This window comes from Salvelinus alpinus, chromosome 34 (assembly GCF_045679555.1).
Source record: "Salvelinus alpinus chromosome 34, SLU_Salpinus.1, whole genome shotgun sequence".
Taxonomy (NCBI): domain Eukaryota; kingdom Metazoa; phylum Chordata; class Actinopteri; order Salmoniformes; family Salmonidae; genus Salvelinus; species Salvelinus alpinus.
Window position 1 is genome coordinate 3,660,439 of NC_092119.1, and position 17,284 is coordinate 3,677,722.

A 17,284-nucleotide genomic window follows, 5' to 3' on the forward strand; every position below is an offset into this window, starting at 1 on the left:
TGACATAATTTTCTGGAATTTTCCAAGCTGTTTAAAGGCACAGTCAACTTAGTGTTTGTAAATTTCTGACCCACTGGAATTGTGATACAGTGAATTAATTATAAGTGAAATAATCTGTCTGTAAACAATTGTTGGAGAAGTTACTTGTGTCATGCACAAAGTAGATGTCCTAACAGACTTGCCAAGAAATTTGTGGAGTGGTTGAAAAACGAGTTTTAATGACTCCAACCTAAGGGTATGTGAACTTCCGACTTCAACTGTATGTCACACTATGTTGAGGTAAAAATCGGAGCATAATGCTTGTATAGATGTCATCAAATGTTATTGGTCACATGGTTAGCAGATGTTATTGGTCACATGGTTAGCAGATGTTATTGGTCACATGGTTAGCAGATGTTATTGGTCACATGGTTAGCAGATGTTATTGGTCACATGGTTAGCAGATGTTATTGGTCACATGGTTAGCAGATGTTATTGGTCACATGGTTAGCAGATGTTATTGGTCACATGGTTAGCAGATGATATTGGTCACATGGTTAGCAGATGATATTGGTCACATGGTTAGCAGATGTTATTGGTCACATGGTTACCAGATGATATTGGTCACATGGTTAGCAGATGATATTGGTCACATGGTTAGCAGATGATATTGGTCACATGGTTAGCAGATGTGATTGGTCACATGGTTAGCAGATGTTATTGGTCACATGGTTAGTAGATGTTATTGGTCACATGGTTAGCAGATGTTATTGGTCACATGGTTAGCAGATGTTAATGCGAGTGTTGCGAAATGCTTGTGCTTTTAGTTCCCGACCGTGCAGTAATATCTAGCAAGTTCCCCAACAAATACGTAATACACACAAACCTAAAAGGGGTGAATGAGAATATGTACATATAAATATATGGATGAGCGATGGCCGAGCGGCATAGTCAAAGTGCAATAGATACAGTATATACATTTATGAGTAATGTCAGAAATGTCAACATTGTTAAAGTGGCCGGTGATTGGGTCTCAATGTAGGCAGCAGCCTCTCTGAGTTAGTGATTGCTGTTTGATGTGACCTGCGGTAGAACTAGAGCTAGTCACGTGGTGTGACCTGCTGTAGAACTAGAGCTAGTCACGTGGTGTGACCTGCGGTAGAACTAGAGCTAGTCACATGGTGTGACCTGCGGTAGAACTAGAGCTAGTCACGTGGTGTGACCTGCGGTAGAACTAGAGCTAGTCACGTGGTGTGACCTGCGGTAGAACTAGAGCTAGTCACGTGGTGTGACCTGCGGTAGAACTAGAGCTAGTCACGTGGTGTGACCTGCGGTAGAACTAGAGCTAGTCACGTGGTGTGACCTGCGGTCGAACTAGAGCTAGTCACGTGGTGTGACCTGCGGTCGAATTAGAGCTAGTCACGTGGTGTGACCTGCGGTCGAACTAGAGCTAGTCACGTGGTGTGACCTGCGGTCGAACTAGAGCTAGTCACGTGGTGTGACCTGCGGTAGAACTAGAGCTAGTCACGTGGTGTGACCTGCGGTAGAACTAGAGCTAGTCACGTGGTGTGACCTGCGGTAGAACTAGAGCTAGTCACGTGGTGTGACCTGCGGTAGAACTAGAGCTAGTCACGTGGTGTGACCTGCAGTAGAACTAGAGCTAGTCACGTGGTGTGACCTGCGGTAGAACTAGAGCTAGACCTGCAGTAGAACTAGAGCTAGTCACGTGGTGTGACCTGCAGTAGAACTAGAGCTAGTCACGTGGTGTGACCTGCAGTAGAACTAGAGCTAGTCACGTGGTGTGACCTGCAGTAGAACTAGAGCTAGTCACGTGGTGTGACCTGCAGTAGAACTATTAATAGATGATCTATAGTACTGCCAAATGAGGAAGGAGAGGACACACACACACACAGACACACACACTTGTATCCTGGCCTGTACATACTGAGAGAGCGGAGGACAGAGTCTGTGTGGGACTGAACCAACATGGAGGAGGCCTCTCCGTTCCTCTAGTCTAGCTGTACATAGAGTTGGAGGCCTGTAGGGTTTCTGCTCAGACAACAGGCTGCTGGCATATATCATGACCCCTCACACCAGTCACATGGCCTAGCAGGTGCACAGCCTCCAGCCCCCCCATTCCAAGAACGTATCCCCCCTGACTGATGGCAGCACGTGGCTAAAAGAACTGAACCACAGAACTGGTAGTGCTTTAGGCTGGCTCAGCAGACTTCTAGGTTCTCACAGCTCTGTCTGTCTGTCCTAGCCTGGCTGTCTTGTCTGTCTGTCCTAGCCTGGCTGTCTGTCTGTCTGTCCTAGCCTGTCTGTCTGTCCTAGCCTGGCTGTCTGTCTGTCTGTCCTAGCCTGGCTGTCTGTCTGTCTGTCTGTCCTAGCCTGGCTGTCTGTCCTAGCCTGGCTGGCTGTCTGTCTGTCTGTCCTAGCCTGGCTGTCTGTCTGTCTGTCTGTCTGTCTGTCCTATTCTGGCTGTCTGTCTGTCCTAGCCTGGCTGTCTGTCTGTCCTAGCCTGGCTGTCTGTCTGTCCTAGCCTGTCTGTCTGTCCTAGCCTGGCTGTCTGTCTGTCCTAGCCTGGCTGTCTGTCTGTCCTAGCCTGGCTGTCTGTCTGTCTGTCCTAGCCTGTCTGTCTGTCCTAGCCTGTCTGCCTAGTGAAATGCTTACTTACAGGCTCTAACCAATAGTGCAGGCTCTGATCCAGAGGGACTTTATGCCGACAGCAATGTAGTTGACAAGGGCCCCGCCAGATCTGGATCCAGGCTAGTCTAGGTCTGTCCTCATTGTGCCAACAAGAAAACATCTGACTCATATGTTGTGTTCCCAGACGACTATAGTACACTGAACAAAAGATATAAACCAAACAATTTCAAAGATTTTACTGAGTTACAGTTCATATAAGGAAATCTGTCCATTTTTTTAAAAAATAAATTCATTAGGCCCTAATCATCTATGGATATCACATGACTGGGAATACAGATATGCATCTTGTTGGTCACAGATACCTTAACAAAAAGGTAGGGGCGTGGATCAGAAAACCAGTCAGTATCTGGTGTGACCATCATTTGCCTCATTCAGCGTGACACATTTCCTTCACATAGAGTTGATCAGGCTGTTGATTGTGGCCTGTGGAATGTTGTCCCACTCCTATTTAATGGCCGTGTGAAGTTTCTGGATATTGGTGGGAACTGGAACACGCTGTCGTACACGTCGATCCAGAGCATCCCAAACATGCTCATTGGGTGACATGTCTGGTGTGTATGTAGGCCAGGGAAGAAGTGGGACATTTTCAGCATTGTGTACAGATCCTTGCGACATGGGGCCGTGCATTATCATGCTGAAGCATGAGGTGATGGCGGCAGATGAATGGCACGACAATGGGCCTCAGGATCTCGTCACGGTATCTCTATGCATTAAAATTGCCATTGATAAAATGAAATTGTGTTCATTGTCCGTAGCTTATGCCTGCCTATACCATAACCCCACCACCACTATGGGGCACTCTGTTCACAACGTTGACGTCAGCAAACCTCTCGCATAAACAACTCCATACACGCTGTCAGCCATCTGTCCGGTACAGTTCAAACCAGGATTCATCCATGAAGAGCACACTTCAGTGTGTCAGTGACCGTCAGAGGTGAGCATTTACACACTTCAGTGTGCCAGTGGCCGTCAGAGGTGAGCATTTACACACTTCAGTGTGCCAGTGGCCGTCAGAGGTGAGCATTTACCCACTGTTGGTTACAACGCTGAACTACAGTCAGGTCAAGACCCCGGGGAGGACAACGAACACGCAGATGAGCTTCCCTGAGACGGTTTCTGACAGTTTGTGTATAAATTCTTAAGTTGCGCAAACCTACAGTTTCGTCCTGGTGGTTGGTCTCAGATGATCCCGCAGGTGAAGAAGCCAGATGTGGAGGTCCTGGGCTGGCGTGGTTACAGGTGGTCTGCGGTTGTGAGGCTGATTGGACGTACTGCCAAATTCTCTAAAACAACGTTGGAGGCGGCTTATGGTAGAGAAATTAACATTAAATTCTCTGTGAACAGTTATGGTGGACATTCCTGCAGTCAGCATGCCAATTGCAGGCTCCCTCAACTTGAGACATCTGTGGCATTGTGTTGTGTGACAAAACTGCACACTTTAAAGTGGCCTTTTATTGTCCCCAGCACAAGGTGCACCTGTGTAATGACCATGCTGTTTAATCAGCTTCTTGATATGCGACACCTGTCAGGTGGATGGATTATCTTGACAAATTAGAAATGCTCACAAACAGGGATGTAAACTAATTTGTGCACAAACATTTGAGCGAAATAAGCTTTTTGTACGTATGGAAAAATTTTGGGATCTTTTATTTCAGCTCATGAAACATGGGACCAACACTTTACAAGTAGAGTTTATATTGTTGTTCAGTGTATGACCTGAAATGGGAAGATTAATGTTTCTCTGCCTCTCCACCACCACCTCCTCTCTCCCCTTTCTCTCTCCTTCCCCTCCTCCCCCACCTCCTCTCTCCCCTTTTTCTCTCCTTCCCCTCCTCTACCACCTCCTCTCTCCCCTTTCTCTCTCCTTCCCCTCCACCTCCTCTCTCTCCCCTTTCTCTCTCCTTCCCCTCCACCTCCTCTCTCTCCCCTTTCTCTCTCCTTCCCCTCCACCACCTCCTCTCTCCCCTTTCTCTCTCCGTCCCCTCCTCCCCCGCCTCCTCTCTCCCCTTTTTCTCTCCTTCCCCTCCTCTACCACCTCCTCTCTCCCCTTTCTCTCTCCTTCCCCTCCACCTCCTCTCTCTCCCCTTTCTCTCTCCTTCCCCTCCACCTCCTCTCTCTCCCCTTTCTCTCTCCTTCCCCTCCACCACCTCCTCTCTCCCCTTTCTCTCTCCTTCCCCTCCACCACCTCCTCTCTCCCCTTTCTCTCTCCTTCCCCTCCACCTCCTCTCTCCTCTCTCCCCTTTCTCTCTCCACCCCCTTCACCTCCTCTCTCCCCTTTCTCTCTCCTTCCCCTTCACCACCTCCTCTCTCCCCTTTCTCTCTCCTCCTCCTCTCTCCCCTTTCTCTCTCCTCCTCCTCTCTCCCCTTTCTCTCTCCTCCTCCTCTCTCCCCTTTCTCTCTCCTCCTCCTCTCTCCCCTTTCTCTCTCCTCCTCCTCTCTCCCCTTTCTCTCTCCTTCCCCTTCACCTCCTCTCTCCCCTTTCTCTCTCCTTCCCCTCCACCTCCTCTCTCCTCTCTCCCCTTTCTCTCTCCTTCCCCTTCTTCACCTCCTCTCTCCCCTTTCTCTCTTCTTTCTCTCTCCTTCCCCTCCACCACCTCCTCTCTCCCCTTTCTCTCTCCTTCCCCTCCACCTCCTCTCTCCCCTTTCTCTCTCCTTCCCCTCCACCTCCTCTCTCCCCTTTCTCTCTCCTTCCCCTCCACCACCTCCTTTCTCTCCCCTTTCTCTCTCCTTCCCCTCCACCTCCCCCTTTCTCTCCCCTTTCTCTCTCCTTCCCCTCCACCTCCCCTCTCCCCTTTCTCTCGCCTTCCCCTCCACCTTCTCTCTCCCCTCTCCCCTTTCTCTCGCCTTCCCCTCCACCTCCTCTCTCCCCTCTCCCCTTTCTCTCGCCTTCCCCTCCACCACCTCCTTTCTCTCTCCTCCTCCTCTCTCCTCCTCCTCTCTCCCCTTTCTCTGTCCTCCCCCTCCACCACCACTTTCTCCCCTTTCTCTCTCCTTCCCCTCCACCACCACCTCCTCTCTCCCCTTTCTCTCTCCTTCCCCTCCACCACCACCTCCTCTCTCTCCTTCCCCTCCACCACCACCTCCTCTCTCCCCTTTCTCTCTCCTTCCCCTTTCTCTCTCCTTCCCCTTTCTCTCTCCTTCCCCTCCACCACCACCTCCTCTCTCCCCTTTCTCTCTCCTTCCCCTCCACCACCACCTCCTCTCTCCCCTTTCTCTCTCCTTCCCCTCCACCACCACCTCCTCTCTCCCCTTTCTCTCTCCTTCCCCTCCACCACCACCTCCTCTCTCCCCTTTCTCTCTCCTTCCCCTCCACCACCACCTCCTCTCTCCCCTTTCTCTCTCCTTCCCCTCCACCACCACCTCCTCTCTCCCCTTTCTCTCTCCTTCCCCTCCACCACCACCTCCTCTCTCCCCTTTCTCTCTCCTTCCCCTCCACCACCACCTCCTCTCTCACCTCTCCCCTTTCTCTCTCAGACCTGGATAAGTTGGACAGTGAGAAGAATGAGATGAACCAGACAGATATAGCAGCACTGCATCATTTCTACTCTAAACACATAGACTTCCCTGATGACCAAACCCTCACTGTGCTCTTTGGACAGGTAAGGAGGATAGGATCTAGTTTTTATACATCTATGTTACAGCAGCTCTGCATCATCACTAATGCTGTGGTCACAGTCACAGGTAGCCTGGCTGACGCGACTCACGCGGTCCACGGGTAGCCTGGCTGACGCGACTCAGGCGGTCCACGGGTAGCCTGGCTGACGCGACTCAGGCGGTCCACGGGTAGCCTGGCTGACGCGACTCAGGCGGTCCACGGGTAGCCTGGCTGACGCGACTCACGCGGTCCACGGGTAGCCTGGCTGACGCGACTCACGCGGTCCACGGGTAGCCTGGCTGACGCGACTCAGGCGGTCCACGGGTAGCCTGGCTGACGCGACTCACGCGGGACACGGGTAGCCTGGCTGACGCGACTCACGCGGTCCACGGGTGTCTGGCTGACGCGACTCACGCGGTCCACGGGTAGCCTGGCTGACGCGACTCACGCGGTCCACGGGTAGCCTGGCTGACGCGACTCACGCGGTCCACGGGTAGCCTGGCTGACGCGACTCAGGCGGTCCACGGGTAGCCTGGCTGACGCGACTCAGGCGGTCCACGGGTAGCCTGGCTGACGCGACTCACGCGGTCCACGGGTAGCCTGGCTGACGCGGCTCACGCGGTCCACGGGTAGCCTGGCTGACGCGACTCAGGCGGTCCACGGGTAGCCTGGCTGACGCGACTCAGGCGGTCCACGGGTAGCCTGGCTGACGCGACTCACGCGGTCCACGGGTAGCCTGGCTGACGCGACTCACGCGGTCCACGGGTAGCCTGGCTGACGCGACTCAGGCGGTCCACGGGTAGCCTGGCTGACGCGACTCACGCGGTCCACGGGTAGCCTGGCTGACGCGACTCACGCGGTCCACGGGTAGCCTGGCTGACGCGACTCACGCGGTCCACGGGTAGCCTGGCTGACGCGACTCACGCGGTCCACGGGTAGCCTGGCTGACGCGACTCACGCGGTCCACGGGTAGCCTGGCTGACGCGACTCACGCGGTCCACGGGTAGCCTGGCTGACGCGACTCACGCGGGACACGGGTAGCCTGGCTGACGCGACTCACGCGGTCCACGGGTAGCCTGGCTGACGCGACTCACGCGGTCCACGGGTAGCCTGGCTGACGCGACTCACGCGGTCCACGGGTAGCCTGGCTGACGCGACTCACGCGGTCCACGGGTAGCCTGGCTGACGCGACTCACGCGGTCCACGGGTAGCCTGGCTGACGCGACTCACGCGGTCCACGGGTAGCCTGGCTGACGCGACTCACGCGGTCCACGGGTAGCCTGGCTGACGCGACTCACGCGGTCCACGGGTAGCCTGGCTGACGCGACTCACGCGGTCCACGGGTGTCTGGCTGACGCGACTCACGCGGTCCACGGGTAGCCTGGCTGACGCGACTCACGCGGTCCACGGGTAGCCTGGCTGACGCGACTCACGCGGTCCACGGGTAGCCTGGCTGACACGACTCACGCGGTCCACGGGTAGCCTGGCTGACGCGACTCACGCGGTCCACGGGTAGCCTGGCTGACGCGACTCACGCGGTCCACGGGTAGCCTGGCTGACGCGACTCACGCGGTCCACGGGTAGCCTGGCTGACGCGACTCACGCGGTCCACGGGTAGCCTGGCTGACGCGACTCACGCGGTCCACGGGTAGCCTGGCTGACGCGACTCACGCGGTCCACGGGTAGCCTGGCTGACGCGACTCACGCGGTCCACGGGTAGCCTGGCTGACGCGACTCACGCGGTCCACGGGTAGCCTGGCTGACGCGACTCACGCGGGACACGGGTAGCCTGGCTGACGTGACTCACGCGGTCCACGGGTGTCTGGCTGACGCGACTCAGGCGGTCCACGGGTAGCCTGGCTGACGCGACTCACGCGGTCCACGGGTAGCCTGGCTGACGCGACTCAGGCGGTCCACGGGTTGGAGAGCTGTGACGCACTGATCTGGACAGGAGGCCGATGTAAATGCAGTATTCAAACTGAAATGAGCCGATCTCTGATTAGTTCTCTCTACATGTTTCTTTCCTGCGGGTTGAGACCTCACTTTGTTTAGATTGTGTGTGTGGTTGTCTATGTTGGTTGTTTGAGTGAGAGACATAGAGGAGAACCAATCAGTAAAAAAAATCACAGCCCCCTTCATTATCAACGCCTACAACATCAAGGAGCCTTACAGACTCTGAAGTCAGGAAGACTTTGAGTTTGTTGTTAGACAGACTAACTCGCAGGTGGCCTCACTGTGCAATGTCAGCGCTTTGGCATCCTGGTTGCTCTGGATTGGCTGTCAACAGCTGACAGCCAATCTCTCTCTCTCTCTCTCTCTCTCTCTCTCTCTCTCTCTCTCTCTCCACTCTCCACTCTCCACTCTCCACTCTCCACTCTTCTCTCCACTCTTCTCTCCACTCTTCTCTCCACTCTTCTCTCCACTCTTCTCTCCACTCTTCTCTCCACTCTTCTCTCCACTCTTCTCTCCACTCTTCTCTCTACTCTTCTCTCTACTCTTCTCTCTACTCTCCACTCTCTACTCTCCACTCTTCTCTCCACTCTTCTCTCCACTCTTCTCTCCACTCTTCTCTCCACTCTCTCTCTCCACTCTCTCTCTCCACTCTCTCTCCACTGTATATCTCTCTCTCCCCTCCCCCCCTCTCTCTCTCTCTCCACCTGTCTTGTTAACACACAGACATAATCCCCTGAATGCCTCCATGACACCAGACTTCTCACCCACTCAGGACAGCCCTGAGGGACCTGACCTTTAACCTTTTAGTTTCATTACATTAGTCAGGACAGCCCTGAGGGACCTGACCTTTAACCTTTAGTTTCATTACATTAGTCAGGACAGCGCTGAGGGACCTGACCTTTAACCTTTTAGTTTCATTACATTAGTCAGGACAGCGCTGAGGGACCTGACCTTTAACCTTTTAGTTTAATTACATTAGTCAGGACAGCCCTGAGGGACCTGACCTTTAACCTTTAGTTTCATTACATTAGTCAGGACAGCCCTGAGGGACCTGACCTTTAACCTTTAGTTTCATTACATTAGTCAGGACAGCCCTGAGGGACCTGACCTTTAACCTTTAGTTTCATTACATTAGTCAGGACAGCCCTGAGGGACCTGACCTTTAACCTTTAGTTTCATTACATTAGTCAGGACAGCCCTGAGGGACCTGACCTTTAACCTTTAGTTTCATTACATTAGTCAGGACAGCCCTGAGGGACCTGACCTTTAACCTTTTAGTTTCATTACATTAGTCAGGACAGCCCTGAGGGACCTGACCTTTAACCTTTAGTTTCATTACATTAGTCAGGACAGCCCTGAGGGACCTGACCTTTAACCTTTTAGTTTCATTACATTAGTCAGGACAGCCCTGAGGGACCTGACCTTTAACCTTTAGTTTCATTACATTAGTCAGGACAGCCCTGAGGGACCTGACCTTTAACCTTTAGTTTCATTACATTAGTCAGGACAGCCCTGAGGGACCTGACCTTTAACCTTTTAGTTTCATTACATTAGTCAGGACAGCCCTGAGGGACCTGACCTTTAACCTTTAGTTTCATTACATTAGTCAGGACAGCCCTGAGGGACCTGACCTTTAACCTTTTAGTTTCATTACATTAGTCAGGACAGCCCTGAGGGACCTGACCTTTAACCTTTAGTTTCATTACATTAGTCAGGACAGCCCTGAGGGACCTGACCTTTAACCTTTAGTTTCATTACATTAGTCAGGACAGCCCTGAGGGACCTGACCTTTAACCTTTAGTTTCATTACATTAGTCAGGACAGCCCTGAGGGACCTGACCTTTAACCTTTAGTTTCATTACATTAGTCAGGACAGCCCTGAGGGACCTGACCTTTAACCTTTAGTTTCATTACATTAGTCAGGACAGCCCTGAGGGACCTGACCTTTAACCTTTTAGTTTCATTACATTAGTTAGGACAGCCCTGAGGGACCTGACCTTTAACCTTTAGTTTCATTACATTAGTCAGGACAGCCCTGAGGGACCTGACCTTTAACCTTTAGTTTCATTACATTAGTCAGGACAGCCCTGAGGGACCTGACCTTTAACCTTTAGTTTCAATACATTAGTCAGGACAGCCCTGAGGGACCTGACCTTTAACCTTTTAGTTTCATTATATTAGTCAGGACAGCCCTGAGGGACCTGACCTTTAACCTTTTAGTTTCATTACATTAGTCAGGACAGCCCTGAGGGACCTGACCTTTAACCTTTTAGTTTCATTACATTAGTCAGGACAGCCCTGAGGGACCTGACCTTTAACCTTTAGTTTCATTACATTAGTCAGGACAGCCCTGAGGGACCTGACCTTTAACCTTTTAGTTTCATTACATTAGTCAGGACAGCCCTGAGGGACCTGACCTTTAACCTTTAGTTTCATTACATTAGTCAGGACAGCCCTGAGGGACCTGACCTTTAACCTTTAGTTTCATTACATTAGTCAGGACAGCCCTGAGGGACCTGACCTTTAACCTTTAGTTTCATTACATTAGTCAGGACAGCCCTGAGGGACCTGACCTTTAACCTTTAGTTTCAATACATTAGTCAGGACAGCCCTGAGGGACCTGACCTTTAACCTTTTAGTTTCATTATATTAGTCAGGACAGCCCTGAGGGACCTGACCTTTAACCTTTTAGTTTCATTACATTAGTCAGGACAGCCCTGAGGGACCTGACCTTTAACCTTTTAGTTTCATTACATTAGTCAGGACAGCCCTGAGGGACCTGACCTTTAACCTTTAGTTTCATTACATTAGTCAGGACAGCCCTGAGGGACCTGACCTTTAACCTTTTAGTTTCATTACATTAGTCAGGACAGCCCTGAGGGACCTGACCTTTAACCTTTAGTTTCATTACATTAGTCAGGACAGCCCTGAGGGACCTGACCTTTAACCTTTTAGTTTCATTACATTAGTCAGGACAGCCCTGAGGGACCTGACCTTTAACCTTTAGTTTCATTACATTAGTCAGGACAGCCCTGAGGGACCTGACCTTTAACCTTTTAGTTTCATTACATTAGTCAGGACAGCCCTGAGGGACCTGACCTTTAACCTTTTAGTTTCATTACATTAGTCAGGACAGCCCTGAGGGACCTGACCTTTAACCTTTTAGTTTCATTACATTAGTCAGGACAGCCCTGAGGGACCTGACCTTTAACCTTTAGTTTCATTACATTAGTCAGGACAGCCCTGAGGGACCTGACCTTTAACCTTTTAGTTTCATTACATTAGTCAGGACAGCCCTGAGGGACCTGACCTTTAACCTTTAGTTTCATTACATTAGTCAGGACAGCCCTGAGGGACCTGACCTTTAACCTTTTAGTTTCATTACATTAGTCAGGACAGCCCTGAGGGACCTGACCTTTAACCTTTTAGTTTCATTACATTAGTCAGGACAGCCCTGAGGGACCTGACCTTTAACCTTTAGTTTCATTACATTAGTCAGGACAGCCCTGAGGGACCTGACCTTTAACCTTTTAGTTTCATTACATTAGTCAGGACAGCCCTGAGGGACCTGACCTTTAACCTTTTAGTTTCATTACATTAGTCAGGACAGCCCTGAGGGACCTGACCTTTAACCTTTTAGTTTCATTACATTAGTCAGGACAGCCCTGAGGGACCTGACCTTTAACCTTTAGTTTCATTACATTAGTCAGGACAGCCCTGAGGGACCTGACCTTTAACCTTTTAGTTTCATTACATTAGTCAGGACAGCCCTGAGGGACCTGACCTTTAACCTTTAGTTTCATTACATTAGTCAGGACAGCCCTGAGGGACCTGACCTTTAACCTTTTAGTTTCATTACATTAGTCAGGACAGCCCTGAGGGACCTGACCTTTAACCTTTTAGTTTCATTACATTAGTCAGGACAGCCCTGAGGGACCTGACCTTTAACCTTTAGTTTCATTACATTAGTCAGGACAGCCTACTAACGTTTATTGTCTGCTACCACGAGGAGTAGAGATATTTGGCAATACACGTCTGCTCTCTCTCTCCCACCTGTCTCTACCTCCCCCCTGTACCCCTTCGACCCCCCCCTCACCTTCTCCTACCTGTCTCTCTACCTCCCCCCTGTACCCCTTCGACCCCCCCTCACCTTCTCCTACCTGTCTCTCTACCTCCCCCCTGTACCCCTTCGACCCTTCCCTCACCTTCTCCTACCTGTCTCTCTACCTCCCCCCTGTACCCCTTCAACCCCCCCTCACCTTCTCCTACCTGTCTCTCTACCTCCCCCTGTACCCCTTCAATCCCCCTCACCTTCCCCCACCTGTCTCTCTACCTCCCCCCTGTACCCCTTCGACCCCCCCTCACCTTCTCCTACCTGTCTCTCTACCTCCCCCCTGTACCCCTTCGACCCTTCCCTCACCTTCTCCTACCTGTCTCTCTACCTCCCCCTGTACCCCTTCGACCCCCCCTCACCTTCTCCCACCTGTCTCTCTACCTCCCCCCTGTACCCCTTCGACCCCCCCCCCACCTTCTCCCACCTGTCTCTACCTCCCCCCTGTACCCCTTCGACCCCCCCCCTCACCTTCTCCTACCTGTCTCTCTACCTCCCCCCTGTACCCCTTCGACCCCCCCTCACCTTCTCCTACCTGTCTCTCTACCTCCCCCCTGTACCCCTTCAACCCCCCCTCACCTTCTCCTACCTGTCTCTCTACCTCCCCCCTGTACCCCTTCGACCCCCCCTCACCTTCTCCTACCTGTCTCTCTACCTCCCCCTGTTCCCCTTCAATCCCCCTCACCTTCTCCTACCTGTCTCTCTACCTCCCCCCTGTACCCCTTCAACCCCCCCTCACCTTCTCCCACCTGTCTCTCTACCTCCCCCTGTACCCCTTCAACCCCCCCCCCTCACCTTCTCCCACCTGTCTCTACCTCCCCCTGTACCCCTTCAACCCCCCACCCCCCCTCACCTTCTCCTACCTGTCTCTCTACCTCCCCCCTGTACCCCTTCAACCCCCCCTCACCTTCTCCCACCTGTCTCTCTACCTCCCCCTGTACCCCTTCAACCCCCCCGCACCTTCTCCCACCTGTCTCTCTACCTCCCCCCTGTACCCCTTCAACCCCCCCTCACCTTCTCCCACCTGTCTCTCTACCTCCCCCTGTACCCCTTCAACCCCCCCCCTCACCTTCTCCCACCTGTCTCTCTACCTCCCCCTGTACCCCTTCAACCCCCCCTCACCTTCCCCCACCTGTCTCTCTACCTCCCCCCTGTACCCCTTCGACCCCCCCTCACCTTCTCCTACCTGTCTCTCTACCTCCCCCCTGTACCCCTTCGACCCTTCCCTCACCTTCTCCTACCTGTCTCTCTACCTCCCCCTGTACCCCTTCGACCCCCCCTCACCTTCTCCCACCTGTCTCTCTACCTCCCCCCTGTACCCCTTCGACCCCCCCCCCACCTTCTCCCACCTGTCTCTACCTCCCCCCTGTACCCCTTCGACCCCCCCCCTCACCTTCTCCTACCTGTCTCTCTACCTCCCCCCTGTACCCCTTCGACCCCCCCTCACCTTCTCCTACCTGTCTCTCTACCTCCCCCCTGTACCCCTTCAACCCCCCCTCACCTTCTCCTACCTGTCTCTCTACCTCCCCCCTGTACCCCTTCGACCCCCCCTCACCTTCTCCTACCTGTCTCTCTACCTCCCCCTGTTCCCCTTCAATCCCCCTCACCTTCTCCTACCTGTCTCTCTACCTCCCCCCTGTACCCCTTCAACCCCCCCTCACCTTCTCCCACCTGTCTCTCTACCTCCCCCTGTACCCCTTCAACCCCCCCCCCTCACCTTCTCCCACCTGTCTCTACCTCCCCCTGTACCCCTTCAACCCCCCACCCCCCCTCACCTTCTCCTACCTGTCTCTCTACCTCCCCCCTGTACCCCTTCAACCCCCCCTCACCTTCTCCCACCTGTCTCTCTACCTCCCCCTGTACCCCTTCAACCCCCCCGCACCTTCTCCCACCTGTCTCTCTACCTCCCCCCTGTACCCCTTCAACCCCCCCTCACCTTCTCCCACCTGTCTCTCTACCTCCCCCTGTACCCCTTCAACCCCCCCCCTCACCTTCTCCCACCTGTCTCTCTACCTCCCCCTGTACCCCTTCAACCCCCCCTCACCTTCTCCCACCTGTCTCTCTACCTCCCCCCTGTACCCCTTCAACCCCCCCTCACCTTCTCCCACCTGTCTCTCTACCTCCCCCTGTACCCCTTCAACCCCCCCTCACCTTCTCCCACCTGTCTCTCTACCTCCCCCCTGTACCCCTTCAACCCCCCCTCACCTTCTCCCACCTGTCTCTACCTCCCCCTGTACCCCTTCAACCCCCCCTCACCTTCTCCTACCTGTCTCTCTACCTCCCCCCTGTACCCATTCAACCCCCCCCTCACCTTCTCCCACCTGTCTCTCTACCTCCCCCTGTACCCCTTCAACCCCCCCCCCCTCACCTTCTCCCACCTGTCTCTACCACCCCCCTGTACCCCTTCAACCCCCCCTCACCTTCTCCTACCTGTCTCTCTACCTCCCCCCTGTACCCCTTCAACCCCCCCTCACCTTCTCCCACCTGTCTCTCTACCTCCCCCTGTACCCCTTCAACCCCCCCCCCCCTCACCTTCTCCCACCTGTCTCTACCACCCCCCTGTACCCCTTCAACCCCCCCTCACCTTCTCCCACCTGTCTCTCTACCTCCCCCTGTACCCCTTCAACCCCCCCTCACCTTCTCCCACCTGTCTCTCTACCTCCCCCTGTACCCCTTCAACCCCCCCCCCCCCACCTTCTCCTACCTGTCTCTCTACCTCCCCCCTGTACCCCTTCAACCCCCCCTCACCTTCTCCCACCTGTCTCTCTACCTCCCCCTGTACCCCTTCAACCCCCCCTCACCTTCTCCCACCTGTCTCTCTACCTCCCCCCTGTACCCCTTCAACCCCCCCTCACCTTCTCCCACCTGTCTCTCTACCTCCCCCTGTACCCCTTCAACCCCCCCACACCTTCTCCCACCTGTCTCTCTACCTCCCCCCTGTACCCCTTCAACCCCCCCTCACCTTCTCCCACCTGTCTCTCTACCTCCCCCTGTACCCCTTCAACCCCCCCTCACCTTCTCCCACCTGTCTCTCTACCTCCCCCCTGTACCCCTTCAACCCCCCCTCACCTTCTCCCACCTGTCTCTACCTCCCCCTGTACCCCTTCAACCCCCCCTCACCTTCTCCTACCTGTCTCTCTACCTCCCCCCTGTACCCCTTCAACCCCCCCCCACCTTCTCCCACCTGTCTCTCTACCTCCCCCTGTACCCCTTCAAACCCCCCTCACCTTCTCCCACCTGTCTCTCTACCTCCCCCTGTACCCCTTCAACCCCCCCCCTCACCTTCTCCCACCTGTCTCTCTACCTCCCCCTGTACCCCTTCAACCCCCCCTCACCTTCTCCCACCTGTCTCTCTACCTCCCCCCTGTACCCCTTCAACCCCCCCCCCTCACCTTCTCCCACCTCTCTCTACCTCCCCCCTGTACCCCTTCAACCCCCCCTCAACCTTCTCCTACCTGTCTCTCTACCTCCCCCTGTAGGTAAACTGTAATGGCTTCACCATAGAGGATGAGGAGCTGTCTCACCTGGGCTCTGCTGTGTTCCCTGAGTAAGTCCACAACGTCGTCACTGTCAGGAACTGTTCACACCAATGGCAGTACAGGAACTGTTCACACCAATGGCAGTATAGGAACTGTTCACACCAATGCAATGGCAGTACAGGAACTGTTCACACCAATGGCAGTACAGGAACTGTTCACACCAATGGCAGTACAGGAACTGTTCACACCAATGCAATGGCAGTACAGGAACTGTTCACACCAATGGCAGTACAGGAACTGTTCACACCAATGGCAGTATAGGACCCATTCACACCAATGCAATGGCAGTACAGGAACTGTTCACACCAATGCAATGGCAGTACAGGAACTGTTCACACCAATGCAATGGCAGTACAGGAACTGTTCTGTTGGATTTGACATTTTGAACATTGAGATATTAATAACTGATCGGAAAGAGGAGTATAGAATCACAATCATTGAGAATGGAGACGTTATCATTATCTTCATTTCTCTCCCCCCCTCTCTCGCTCCTCCCTCTCTCCCTCCCTCTCTCCTCTCCCCTCCCTCTCTCCCTCCCTCTCTCCTCCCTCTAGTGTAGCATTGATGAACCATAGCTGTAGTCCTAACGTCATCGTCACCTATAAGGGGACAGAGGCTGAGGTACGAGCCGTGCAGGACATCCAGCCTGGAGACGAGGTGAGACCTGGCCTGAATACACACACACACACACACATACACGCTGACACACACACACACACATACACGCTGACACACACACACGCTGACACACACACGCTGACACACACGCTGACACACACACACGCTGACACTCTGGAGGTCGTGTTAACCCTTCCTCTCTCTCTGTGGAGGTCGTGTTAACCCTTCCTCTCTGTGTGGAGGTCCTGTTAACCCTTCCTCTCTCTCTGTGGAGGTCGTGTTAACCCTTCCTCTCTCTCTGTGGAGGTCGTGTTAACCCTTCCTCTCTCTCTGTGGAGGTCGTGTTAACCCTTCCTCTCTCTCTGTGGAGGTCGTGTTAACCCTTCCTCTCTCTGTGGAGGTCGTGTTAACCCTTCCTCTCTCTCTGTGGAGGTCGTGATAACCCTTCCTCTCTCTCTGTGGAGGTCGTGTTAACCCTTCCTCTCTCTGTGGAGGTCGTGTTAACCCTTCCTCTCTCTGTGGAGGTCGTGTTAACCCTTCCTCTCTCTCTGTGGAGGTCGTGTTAACCCTTCCTCTCTCTCTGTGGAGGTCGTGTTAACCCTTCCTCTCTCTCTGTGGAGGTCGTGTTAACCCTTCCTCTCTCTCTGTGGAGGTCCTGTTAACCCTTCCTCTGTCTGTGGAGGTCCTGTTAACCCTTCCTCTCTGTGGAGGTCGTGTTAACCCTTCCTCTCTCTCTGTGGAGGTCGTGTTAACCCTTCCTCTCTGTGGAGGTCGTGTTAA

At 53.7% G+C, this 17,284-nt stretch overlaps 1 protein-coding gene across 2 annotated transcripts in view; it reads left to right on the forward strand.

Moving 5' to 3' along the window:
• The window catches only part of LOC139563440 (N-lysine methyltransferase SMYD2-A-like), a 55,791-nt gene that overhangs the window by 23,121 nt on the left and 15,386 nt on the right, over window positions 1–17,284 (forward strand). The window contains exons 5-7 of one of the 2 annotated variants that reach the window (XM_071382112.1): window positions 6,163–6,287; window positions 15,827–15,894; window positions 16,441–16,543. In XM_071382112.1, coding sequence (XP_071238213.1) covers window positions 6,163–6,287; window positions 15,827–15,894; window positions 16,441–16,543 — 296 coding nt within the window. The remainder of the gene's footprint in view (window positions 1–6,162; window positions 6,288–15,826; window positions 15,895–16,440; window positions 16,544–17,284) is intronic. The other variant, XM_071382113.1, reaches the window with a different exon arrangement.